General features: G+C 39.6%; 2 protein-coding genes across 2 annotated transcripts; one reads left to right on the top strand and one right to left on the bottom strand.

Moving 5' to 3' along the window:
• Window positions 1–519: 519 nt before the first annotated feature.
• On the bottom strand, window positions 520–3,609 carry chmp1b (charged multivesicular body protein 1B). The gene is made up of 8 exons (XM_077504229.1): window positions 3,429–3,609; window positions 2,696–2,793; window positions 2,481–2,627; window positions 1,693–1,761; window positions 1,491–1,598; window positions 1,346–1,389; window positions 1,179–1,251; window positions 520–1,080 (listed from the first exon to the last, which is right to left on the bottom strand). Exons 1-8 carry the CDS (start codon window positions 3,433–3,435, stop codon window positions 1,036–1,038), a joined length of 591 nt encoding a protein of 196 aa, XP_077360355.1. The 5' UTR covers window positions 3,436–3,609; the 3' UTR covers window positions 520–1,035.
• Window positions 3,610–4,446: 837 nt separating this feature from the next.
• On the top strand, window positions 4,447–12,340 carry LOC144005837 (terminal nucleotidyltransferase 5C-like). The gene is made up of 2 exons (XM_077504228.1): window positions 4,447–4,858; window positions 7,694–12,340. Exon 2 carries the CDS (start codon window positions 7,700–7,702, stop codon window positions 9,776–9,778), a length of 2,079 nt encoding a protein of 692 aa, XP_077360354.1. The 5' UTR covers window positions 4,447–4,858; window positions 7,694–7,699; the 3' UTR covers window positions 9,779–12,340.
• Window positions 12,341–12,614: the final 274 nt, after the last annotated feature.

The raw sequence follows: 12,614 nt of genomic DNA, 5'->3' as shown, positions 1-12,614 counted from the left end.
ATAAAAAAAAATAATTATTAAAAAAACAAAAACAAAACATTAAGCAGCCCGCATCACAATGTTACGAGCAAAATCAAAAATGTTGAAAGATGACACACAATTTTATTCTAAAATTAAAACGTAATAACATACTTTGAATGTTGCTCGATTATTAATAGTTCTTCAAATAATAAAAAATAGCCAAAAATAAAACAAAAAAATAAAATAATTGCCTCGTTTTAAAAATGTATTTTTTTTAAATACTGAGTTTTAGACTTTCTTTAAATGTTTAACTACTTCACAATTTTTTTTTTTTTTTTTTAGCATGTTTCATAACCACAAAGGTTATGGGACTGACCAATTACAATTTACAACAAAATCAAAAACTATCAACGTACGCATTGGTGGTAAAGAACAGAATAATTGTGTTCTGTGATGTACGGTGGCAATGTGCCATAGGTGTAAATAATAAACACGAGTTTAGTTAGCTAGGTCAAATTAATATAGTTACCCCCCATGTAGCAATAAATTTCACATGGCAAGGATTTGATTAATTTATTGAAAAGACAGTGGGATACAAGTTATTATAAAAGTTTATTGCGTGTAATCTCCAAACTGTAACCCCAAACGACCCCAATCAGTAGATTACCACACAAGAGCACGTGAGGCCTTTGTAAAGGATGCATAATGTCTCTCACACAGCAATACAAGAATAACAGGTCATACAGTATGACGAACAAAAGACATTCCTGGACGAATGCTTCTTCAATTATATGGCACTGGCCTTAATATATGGCGGAAAAAAAAACCATACACAATTTTTACTGGTTTTGCAAATTCTTCAGTGTAAGTGTTTTAGAATAATATTTCATTTTCCGCAGCCAGTTTTCCTATTGGAATCCAAAAGTTTATATTTCTGTAATTTAACGGTCGTAATAAACACATAATGAAGAACAGTTATGCTTCACACTCAGCAACGTAAAGAGGAGAAACAAGATATGGTGTCCATGTAGTGTATGGACACATCGCTGGATGTCGTGCCACTGCACTTGTCCGTTACATTTGTTCTCGGAGTTTGGCCAGCCTTTGAGACAGCTCGTCCTTTAGAACACAAGAAGCAAAAACAATCACTGATTAGCGCTCCTTCCTGCTATAAAGTATTTGTGGTTGATGTGAAACCATTCCAGAAGCTGCTTCACCTGTTCTGCTGAAGCCACGCTGGTGCCCACCGATCCCGCCTGTCCCGCAGGGAGCTCCAGGTTCAGGTCCAATCTAAACAAAGTGCATCAAACATTAATAGTCCTCAAATAAAAAATAACTTGAGCACAAAATGTTGAATTATTTACAAAAGCGCATTCATTCGTACCCTGCTTCATCTGCCATCTCGTGTAGCAATGAATCCACTTGGGTCTGAAACACAGATGAATTAAAAGATGACGTGAGTGGTGTACGTATGTCGGAAATAAAGAGCACACTGTAAAAAAACTGAATACTGCAGTTGTGTCGTGTACCTGCGGCGTGGTCATTGTTGTGGTGCTACTCATCGTGTCTTCCATCTGCATTGTCTGAACATCCAGCGTCTCAAACTGGCGCTCAAACTTGTCCATGAGAGCTGAAATCTGCAAGGCAAAAGTTGGATTTATTCATCTTTTAGTCTTTGAAATTTTTTTTTTTTTTTTTTTTTTTTTTTTTTTTTTTTTTTTTTAAAGCTACCTTTTCCAGATTCATGGACTTCAGAGTCATGTCCATGCCTTTCACCACTCCAGCCATAGACTTTGTGACCTGAGAAGAAGCACATGGTTACTAAAATACAAGCGATAGGGAGCAAATTTTCCATGAATAAAATTACATGACAGGTTGTAATATTATTCATTTGCATCCCTGATTTGTAAATTAAATACTGTAATGCTTGTCTATAGTGTCCAAAAATTTGTGATAGAATTTTTTGAATAATTTAACTTCTGAACAGTCATTGACATGACATGAGTTCCTGATTGTTAAACGGTTGCAAATTACACAAAAGTTCCAAATGGTATAAAATATGAGTTGTCCTTGTCGTTTGTTTGATGTGCAAATTAAATGATGTGTGCATGTGAGTGTACACACAGTTATGCTCCTTTCTTGCTTTGGTTCTGTGTTAAAGCTGCATATGTGATGTATACATTTTTAAGTATGTTTTTATTTTAATATAGTTTTATCATTTTTTAATAAACTATTTTATGGTGTTGATGCTTTATGATCCTTTCCATTTGAAGTGCTTTGCGACCAGTACTCAACTCAAAATACCAAGTATGAATACTACTACTAAATGTATCCTTAAAATTGCATGAAATTAATGTCAATTTACTATTCTTCTAATTCCTAGATCCTGATCGTAAAACGGTCGTAGTAATAACTTAAAATATGGCCGGGTATCAGTCTGATATTGATGCTAGATATCGGTAATCACTCATCCCTAATCTTGCGGGTTTTCACTGTTTGTAGCAGGGCTCACTGTGTACCTGGTTCATTGTGACAGCAGTCTGGACCCTTGCGGCCACCGCCTCCACCCGAGCGCCCATCCGCAAGTATGTCACAGACTGATTCTTCTGTCTGATGGCGTTCTCTGCATGGATCCTAGCCACGTCCATGTTTCCTTTCTGGATGGCCTAAAGGCACACAAACGGTGTCAACTGTCGGCAGCCGACTTGTCTTAACCAGTAGTTTGGCCACATACTTTCTTGACTTTCGACTTCTCCAATTTCTCTTCTTTGTCGCATTTCTTGGAGTTCCTTTGGAGTTCTTTGGCGGCGAACTTTAAGTTGAAAAGATGCTCTAGGATACAAGGTTAAAGGAAATACAAGTAATGACGGTACATATTTTTCAATCACAAAGGCTGAGCGTGACTCAGAGCTCTCAAAAAAACAATACAGTAGAAACATGCAAGTCCCTACGTTACAGATACAGCAAAACTGGAAGTTGATATTTCGGAAAACGATTAAAACTGAACAACACAATAACTTGTTAGCTTATGACAAATACAAGTAATTTAGATAGCTGACATTGCTACCTTTTAACCACATGTAAAAGATGCCATCATAGTTTAAAGCCACATTTCAATGACTGTAAACTGTACAGTAGTACAAAAACCAAGATATTCTAGTTGGTGGTAGCTTAAATAAAATAACAGTAATAAACAGGTTCTACTTGTTGGGGGTTTCCAATCCAACCATTAGCAGAGCTTGTTCAAGGCCTTTAACACAGTTCAAACCGCTGTCGAGATAGACTACAAAATTGAAGCTGTGCTTTTAAATAAAAAAAAAAAAGTATATGACAGTATGGCAATGTTTCTGTGTTTAAAACGTAAACAAAACCAACATAATCCATAAATAACATGTTATGTTCGGCGCCTGATCCTTCGCAACAGCATTCCAACACTTCTCTTACTTAAGAGTGTTTTAGAAGGATACTATCCATGTTGCGTATTCCACGGTTTCTTCGACGGTCACAAAGTTGTTTCCCAACGACGCACAAAAAAAAGTGTCGAATAAAGCCGTTTTTATCTTCAAATCCGTCGGTCTTTTCTGGTTTCGGTGTCCAGTCGCCGTCGTCTCGCGCACTTCCTGGTGTCTTACCAAAATACTGCTGGCGTCACCGTCAGGTGGTGTTGCTACGTTTGACGTCACAAAGAGGCGAGACCCGCCTTGCGCGTGATTGTACGTCAAAGCCGCAGCCATATTGGATGTGCAAAAGTGGAACGCTCTTGGAAATACTTCCTTTATTTGCTGATTGTTGATTTAGTAACTGTTCTACATTCAAAGAAAGACCACTTGTGAAATTTAGACTGAACAATAGCTTTTAATTGTAAGCTATTTATTGCATTATTTTGCAAAAATAAAAAATAAATGCTGACTGCAACAAATATTTTGAAGCTACAGTAACAGTATTGATTGATTGTTAGTTGTCTCCAGCCATTACACCTTATGTCACGAAATCCTGAACATTTGCCTGTGCATTTTGTTGTTATATATTTTAAAAAGCGAATTGCATTTGACATTAGAGGTAAAGGTAAATAATAGGAAATATTTATTTATATAAATAGTTTATTTTTATTTTTTTTAAAGTTTACGTGAAGAAAGATGGCAATTTCGGTACATATCTTCTTGCAAAACCGTGGTGAACGAAACAATTTACCGAGAAATATGAAGTAGCCATTATTATTAGCCTTGAATTTGACACCTGACACGGTTACGTACCCCAGAAACTGGCCAAAACTCCAATCAAAAATGTGAATGAAATAGTTACACATAAAAAAACTATATATAAATATGCATAATAACCGAGAAAATAGCAACGCAACTGTTTTCTGTTGATCGAAAATGCTCCGTTCATGACGTTGGCGGTGCTAAACTCGCGATCTTATTGGACCGGGCCGCGAGGTGGGTGGGGCCAGCACTTGATTGATGATAAAAGATTTACGTTGTGTGGATCACGGCGGGGGAGCTTGGATGACTCACTCGGTCCGCTCCGCTGCGATGTTTCACCCCGCAACAGCTCGGCCAGCAGTGCGGTGGCACGCCGGCGGAGCAGCGTCACTGACAGGTTGCTGTGCTCCACGAAGTCCAACTCCCCCCTACCCTCAACATCCTTACTCTCGACTGACCCATAACATACAACACTTCTGCTCGGACACTTTTGAGTGGGCTCCAAGTTGCGAGAACGATCAGCGTCGTGATTTGCCGTAAATGTTCCTGACGCCCGATTGCCATGGAAACACTTCAGCTGTTCTGAGGAAGGGATAACTGTGCGTGGCAGCGTTTTAACCTCTTTTAAAAGAGGTCCGATAAACCTGTTGGATATAGCCTTTTTTTTTTTTGCCTTTCTGTGGCTGTACGTCCAGGTAAGTTTCTTTTTTCTCAAATATGTTTCTCCATCATGTAAACTTAAAAAAATAAATAAAATCAACAAACTTCGTGAAATATCAAACCTCACATGTTTCAAAATATATAAATATATATTCTGAGCGTCACTGCCTTTATTTGTATTGGATAGTTGCACTTTTTTTAACCTCTGATGTGTTTTTGTGCCATTGAGTGTAGATTCTTCATTGAGTGACTCATGACTCACGGTGTTGTACTTATTTAAAATGAATGAATGAATGAATGAATAAATAAATAAATACATAAATAAACAAAGCGACGTGGCAGTGAGGAAGAGGGGGAGAGCAGTCCTGCTGCAGGGCCCATGCTGATTTAACCCCATAGCATTCACCCACTCACTGACACCCCTTATTTAAAAAAAAAAAAATCATATTCATATAGCTCACAGGTGCTGACCATTTAAATGTCTTGTTTGGTTACAAAATCATCAGACTATCCAAGTGCGTCACGTCTTGGGCCAATACAAAATGCATCAAAACAGCACAGCCTTCTAGACTTAATAGTTTTACTTGTATTTAGTGTTTAATAAAGTACATGCAGCCTGTAGTGATCATAAAATGGATGCCCATTGTTTACATCAGTTGAATGAGTTGAAGGATTTCTAAGCTTAAACTGGCCAACAATAACACTGTAAATGCTAATATTTGCTGCAACTTCATCAAGTACCTATTTATAGTTTATAAAGACACTGACAAGGATCTTTAACCTTGTCATTAAAATGTTATATTAAAACACAATCCTCCCCACTCACATTCCATTTGTGGAATTTAACTCAAGCACCGCAACGGAAGCTTATAGTGAGACAATTTGCAGTAAAAAGTAAAATGTCTATAATACTATAATGTTAAAGCAAGAGATGATGATTACAATATTGTCGCAAATGTGTCTTGTGGTGGCTTTTAATACGTTTTTAATGTTGACTGCTGAAATTGACATTGGCCTTGAAGAGTGAACAAGTGAATGAGTGACTGAGTGAGTGAGTCATCCCACAAATAATGAAGCCTCAATACAATGCAATGTTCTCGCCTCATAACAGCAGGAATAAAAGCACCTCATTATGCACAGATGCCCTCAAGTGTGTAAACCGCATGACATGGTTAGATTCATCACCACCACTTCACAGGAGACGAGTTTATAGAGGCCCAGCACAGACGACATTCACCATCTTACCTCAATGTTGCATTGCTGAGGAAAAGTCTGAATCATATCAATAATTGAATTGGATGAAATTCTATTGTTTTCTTGTCTACTTGTACTGTATACCGCTTAGTAGCAGGAATACCTTATCTGTTAGGACGTAGCTTTGGTACAAGCGGGTAACAATTTAAAAAAAAAAAAAAAAGAAAAAAAAAAAGGAAAATGATAACTAGAGATATTTGTCTGCATCCTGTCTATTTTTGAGCTACCCTCATACATTATATAAAGGTATAAAATGAAAAGATAATACATTATTTTGAAAAATTTTCACTTAATATCCTGCCCTTTTAAATTCGATAGATTTGACAGATGACAGATCACTTTGTGGAAAAATTATTTTAGTCGATATTTTTTTCAATCACAGAAAGCTGGCATTTGAACAGGGGTGTGTAGACTTTTTATATTTGTCAATCTATCAAATTTAAATGGGAAAGGAGATTAGAAAATATACTAAAAAAAATAAAAATAAATATTGAACATATTGGCTATTCAAGTCCAAATAAAGTCAAGTGAATCATTAAGTACAGTCCAGATCCATTTTTGTTCAGGCTGAGATGCTGTTGCCACCTAGTGGTAGTTTGCTAAAGCGTTTGCCTGACTCCAAAAAGAAAAAAAGTTCCTGATTTAGTGAATACAGTATACTGTTAATTCCATTGAGCTAGATTCATTGAAGACTCTGAATTAATAATGTCTATGTCCCGTGATTGACTAGTGTTTCTCGCACAAGTCTGAATGAATAATACTGGATAATAATGGACCCTACAACTATCACCACAAAATAAATAAATAAATAAATAAAAATAACATTAATTAAAAAAAACAAAAAAACATGCAATGTTGTGATTGGGAAGTAAGAAAATACAAATTCTTCGGGGCTGTATTAAAGTGGATTTTTCTAGGTATCTGTACATTACTTGTATTTTCTTCTTCTTACTTTGTACATATACACGGGCGGTGTATTTTTTTTTCCATTTGTTACCGTTAGCTAATTTATCATCAGTTACATTAGCAAAGCTATGTGAACAGTGAACATATTTTTTTTTGATAGCACAAACGTTGAGCCAAAACTAGCTAGGTCTTTAACAACATGAGACATGTTATCAATAGCTAATGTATCATTCTTTGTTACTCAGTTTCATTAGCAAAGCTATGTGAACATGTTTTGATAGCTAAAAGTTGAGCCAAACTAGCTAGCTCTTTAGCTAGCTGTGTTTTATCAATAGCTAATTTATCATTCTTTATTACTGTTACATAAGCAAAGCTATGTGAACATGTTTTGATAGCATAAAAGTTGAGCCAAAATTAGCTATCCCGTTAACGTCATGTTATCATTAGCTAATTTATCATTCTTTGTTACTCAACTAGTTAGATTAGCAAAGCGATGTGAACATGTTTTGATCGCATACAAATTGAAAACCAAAACAAGCTAACTCTGAAACAACATGCAACATGTAAAAGGATATTTTGTTTTCTTTTCAGTGGGCTTCGTTGTACTTCCTTCACCCACCTTTTTTAATTAATTAATTATTTTTTTACACGCGTATCTGTACTTCTCTTTAAGTACACATTGTGAGTTCTTTCGCCACCTCTGTTCACAGGCAAGCATGACGGTGCCTCCAACTGAGAAACGATTCCACAACTTGACCCTGGAGCAACTCCAGGCGCTGGACAAAGTCCTGACCGAGGTCATTCCCATCCACGGGCGAGGGAATTTTCCGACACTGCAAGTGAGTGCCAAAGACATCATCCGCGTGGTAAAGAATCGACTTGTGGAAAGAAACATCCGGGTTAAGGATATACGCCTCAATGGGGCCACAGCCAGCCACGTCCTGGTGAGGGACAATGGCCTGGACGTCAGGGATTTAGACATTATTTTTGGAGTGGAGTTGCCCAGGCAGGAGGACTTCCAGGTGATCAAGGATGTGGTGCTGGGTAGTTTGAGAGACCTACTCCCATATGGAGTTAACAGACGCAAGATAACCTGCCTTACAATGAAAGAAGCTTACGTCCAAAAGATGGTAAAAGTGTTCAATGAGCACGATAGATGGAGCCTCATCTCTCTGTCCAACAACAGAGCCAAAACACTTGGCCTGAGATTTGTCAGTGCCCTTCGCAGGCAGTTTGAATTTAGCGTTGACTCCTTCCAGATCATCCTGGATCGCATGCTGGAGTCCTACTGGGAGACTGACAGGAGACAAGGGAGGAATTTGTCCTCAGATGCTCAGAAGTCGTCTTCAAAAGACAGCGAGGGGGGAAATGAAGAGCAAGCGCATTCGAGCGTCCCTCCGGTTGACTCCAAGACGGGTTCTGGTGGAGAAACAGCACATCATAGTGATGCTGTTGAGGAGAAAGAGCATCCTGATGCAGAAACTGAAAAGTGTGAGGGACAGGAGGAGTTAGCATCTGAGGATGTTGATTTCAAGCTTAACGCTCAGCAGGAAGAGGCGGAAATAGACATACACTCAGAGGAGGACATAGTTTTCGAACTAAGTGATGACAAGGAAGAGAAGGGATCTGCTCCAACGTGTGCATGTTTAAAGCTGCAGGTTCAAGATGAGGCCTCTCATTCCCGCATCTCTATTACAGCATTGGTTGGTAAATCACCCGCGCAGGATTGTGTCCAAGTGGACTCTTCCATCCCCAGCCTGCAAGAGTCCCATCATGAGTTCTCCTCTCCTCCTCCGGCTAAGAAAACCTGCAGCCTGTCCCCGGGGGTTGTACCAGACTACTGCCCCTCGCCTAAACTGCAAAGAAAAATGTCCCGCAAGATGATCTGTAGTCCTGAAAAATGGTCTTTGCTCACAGACGTGTCGGATATGACCACTCAGCTGTTTGCGCCCATTGAGATACCCACTCAGATTCAAGATGGGGCCCATGGGACAGCTTCCTCACAAAGGAGCTCAGCAAATCTTTCAGATGCAGCTAGCACACTCCAGGCTGGACCTGAAACCAATCAGGCTGCCGAGCCAACCGTAAAGCCCAAACGTTCCAAGAAGCCTCCAGATTGTGACACTGGAGGCCACACACCTGACGAGAATGTGGTACTGACCCAGGATGCCTGTGCAGAACCTCCTCCACTCAGCTGTGGTTTGAACTCATGGGGGTCCTCCGTGGTTGTGGAGACAGAGTGCATGTATGGCGACTTCAACCAGGCCATGGAGCACCTGCGGCAGCGCCTCATCGCCACCCACCACCCGGAAGAGATCCGTGGAGGAGGCCTGCTGAAATATGGCCACCTCTTGGTGAGGAACTTCCGTCCAGACAGTGAAACGGAGATAAAGTCTTTGGAGAGGTATATGTGCTCACGCTTCTTCATAGACTTCCCCGAAGTGAAGGAGCAGCAGCGCAAGATCGAGGCCTACCTGCATTGCCACTTCACGGGCAGCGAGGAAAGCAGCAAGTACGACTACTTGATGACTCTGCGGCGCATCATCGACGAGAGCACCGTGTGCCTAATGGGCCACGAGAGGAGGCAGACGCTCAACATGATCACCGTCCTGGCTCTCAGGGTCCTGGGGGAGCAGAACGCCATACCCAATGCCGCCAACGTCACATGCTTCTACCAACCGGCCCCTTACATGAGCGAGCCCATTTACGGAAGCTACTTCATTGCGCAGGCCCAGCCCTCGCTGGTCTACCACCCCTACCCGGTCCACGTGCACATGCAAAGCGGTCTGGTGTAGCCACGGTGTTGTGCCCTCTGGGAGGCGAGAAGGCAGATTTTAAGCACGTGCCAGCAAAAGGCACTGATGCGAGTTTTGAAAAGATGAGGCACCCCCCACCGGGCACAGAGTCCTTTAATGCTTTGACATCCCACCGTGATTAGGACTGAGTGGTGTCCAACGGCAAAGCATGTGAGCATTTCACTTTGTAGACTTTTACAAAGAATTGCAAAGTGTTTTATTGACACACACAGCACAGGAGGCTAGGACGGAAATATTGTTCTGATCGTTCCCAAACAAAGAACTGTGTTATCATCTAATACGAACCCCAAATCTGATGAAGTTGGGACATTGAGTAAAACGTAAACCCTAAAATGCAATGATTTGCAAATCCTTTTCAAGCTATATGTAAGTCGCTCAATAGTCTGGTTTCTCTGCTGCATTTGCGCTTCATAATGTGCCACATATTTTCAATAGGAGACATGTCTGGACTGCAAGTAAGTCGAGATGTGCAAGTTACCCATGCCACGGGCATTAACCGTCACTCATGCTGGATGTTGAACTTTGCGCTATGAAAAATCTGAATGATCCTTTTCATCTTTGGCGCAGAAGACATGGTGTCCACAATTTCCAAAATCAATTACAAATGTGGACTCGTCAGACCGCACAACACTTTAGGCGCGTCCATCTCAGACCGGCAGTGTTTCTGAAGTGTTCCTGAGCACTTTCCGCCTTGCTGTTTACACGCATAAATTTCTCCAGATTCTCTCAATCATGATGAAATTCCTGAATTCCTTACAATTGTACGATGAGTAACACTCAGTGCCATTGACGGCTATAGACGTCAAAAATCCATTTTAACTGGGATGGCAGTAAATGAGTTAACTGTCAAACTATTTAATCACGCAGTTGTTTCCAATGTGGTGTGAACCTCGTCCAATCCTTGCATGTGAACAACGGAAACTTTCGAGAATGCTCCTTTTATAACCAATCATGCCTGCTTCCAATTAGCCTGTTTTGTTTACCTGTGGAATGTTGTCTCAGCTTTTTTGGAACGTGTTACAGGCAATGTATCTCATCTTTATAGTCAATTAACCATAGGTCGAAAAGGATTTGCAGATCACTGTATTCAACAACATCCAAACTTAACTGGAATTGGTCTGTGACTGTGTTTCGAAATTGGAATCATTCGCCCAGTCCAGTTAATCACTATATATTTTTTTTTCATACGTGTTTCTTAAACCTTTTACGCCAACTACCACCTTAAAAAAAAGAAAGAAAAAAAAAAAAGAAAAACGTGGATGAATACAAAATGAATAGAAAGCACTTTATGTACATCCGTGTTGTGCTGCACGACAACTGAATTTGTCTACTGCTGAACGGCACTACAAAATAGTGATTTGACTATATTAGGCATAATGATTCAGAACACAGCCTGTAGCTGTTTAGTGAAATGTTGTCATGTGATTTGACTACGCATGTGACGTTATTCGGTGTGTAGAATTGTAACAATTATGATGTGTAAGCGTAAAGGTTTTATTGCGTACAGTATAGGGTAGTAGCGTATTTAACGAGAATCACTTGTCGGGGTTGTGTGGTCTATGTGTTTAAATGTGCAGTTGTGTACAAACACTAGCCGCAACATTAGGTACACTTGCAGAAGCTAATCAGATGCAATTTAAGAAATTCCACCTTCAAATTCATAATTTTGATAGACATTGAAAAAGAAGTATTAATTTTACAATATGTCTATTACAGTGCAGAATTGTAATTGTGCTGCATTATATGGACAGAATATGCAAATTGGGACTGGTTGCTGCAAAACTACTGAATCAAACCTTAATGTATGTTTTGGATGTCAATAAGTATAAGAGTGGTGTTAAAATATGTATTTTTAATTTATTTACAATATATATTTTCACTGTGTCACTGTACCTAATGTGGCAGGTGTGTTTATGACTATAGAGTATACGGTTTATAAAAAAAACTAATATTCAAGCACATGTTCACGCTTCTGAGAAAGAAGCACAACTTACACGCACATACAGTGGGTATAAAAAAGTCTACACACCCCTGTCCAAATGCCAGGTTTTTGTGACATAAAAATGAGACCACAATTTATTTATTTTTTGCTTTCTAGCAGAAGCCTGAAGGTTTATCGCTAAAACTGTCTGGTATTTGAAACTGTTCATAATTCGCTCCTCCTTTACCGAGGCCCCAGTTCCAGCTGAAAGAAAAACAGACCCCAAAGCATGATGCTACATCAGAAATGATTTATCTGGGTCTCGTTTTTCACAAAAATCTGGCATCTGAACAGGGATATGTAGATTAAAAAAATTTATATATATCCACTGTGGATAGCTGTTGTGTTGTCCTGGTTGTGATTCTCTGATGCAATACTGAATACCGTAATGTGTGCAAATACGTGGCGTTCCAACTGATTGTTTCTGCTGTGTAATTTTGCTTGTTGCCCCAATGTATATCATTCCCTTAAAAAAATGGACATACAGGACTCCTGTCATGATATATTAGTGTTGAGCTTGTTGTGCGATGCATGATGATGAGTAAAAATAACGCACATCTGCTCTGTCTGGAGTTTCTTCTGTTCGTCAATGTGAAAATAACAATTATAGTTCATCAAATAAAAATAGTGTGCAAAAAACAGTTCAATTGAGAACGACAAGGTCACCTTCAGATTAATATCAGCATGCACGAAGACTTAAAAAACAAAAATAGATCTCATCTGTCAGAGTGACCATTTCCCTCTCTGCATTGATCGAGTCTGCAGTTTGCAGGTGTGGCACAGCGCCGTGCGTCACAGCTCAGCCTTGTTTGCTCCTGCTCTGACTCAGCCCGC

Source organism: Festucalex cinctus, chromosome 18, assembly GCF_051991245.1.
Source record: "Festucalex cinctus isolate MCC-2025b chromosome 18, RoL_Fcin_1.0, whole genome shotgun sequence".
In the NCBI taxonomy this organism is placed as follows: Eukaryota; Metazoa; Chordata; class Actinopteri; order Syngnathiformes; family Syngnathidae; genus Festucalex; species Festucalex cinctus.
This window is presented reverse-complemented; position numbering and strand designations above follow the sequence as displayed.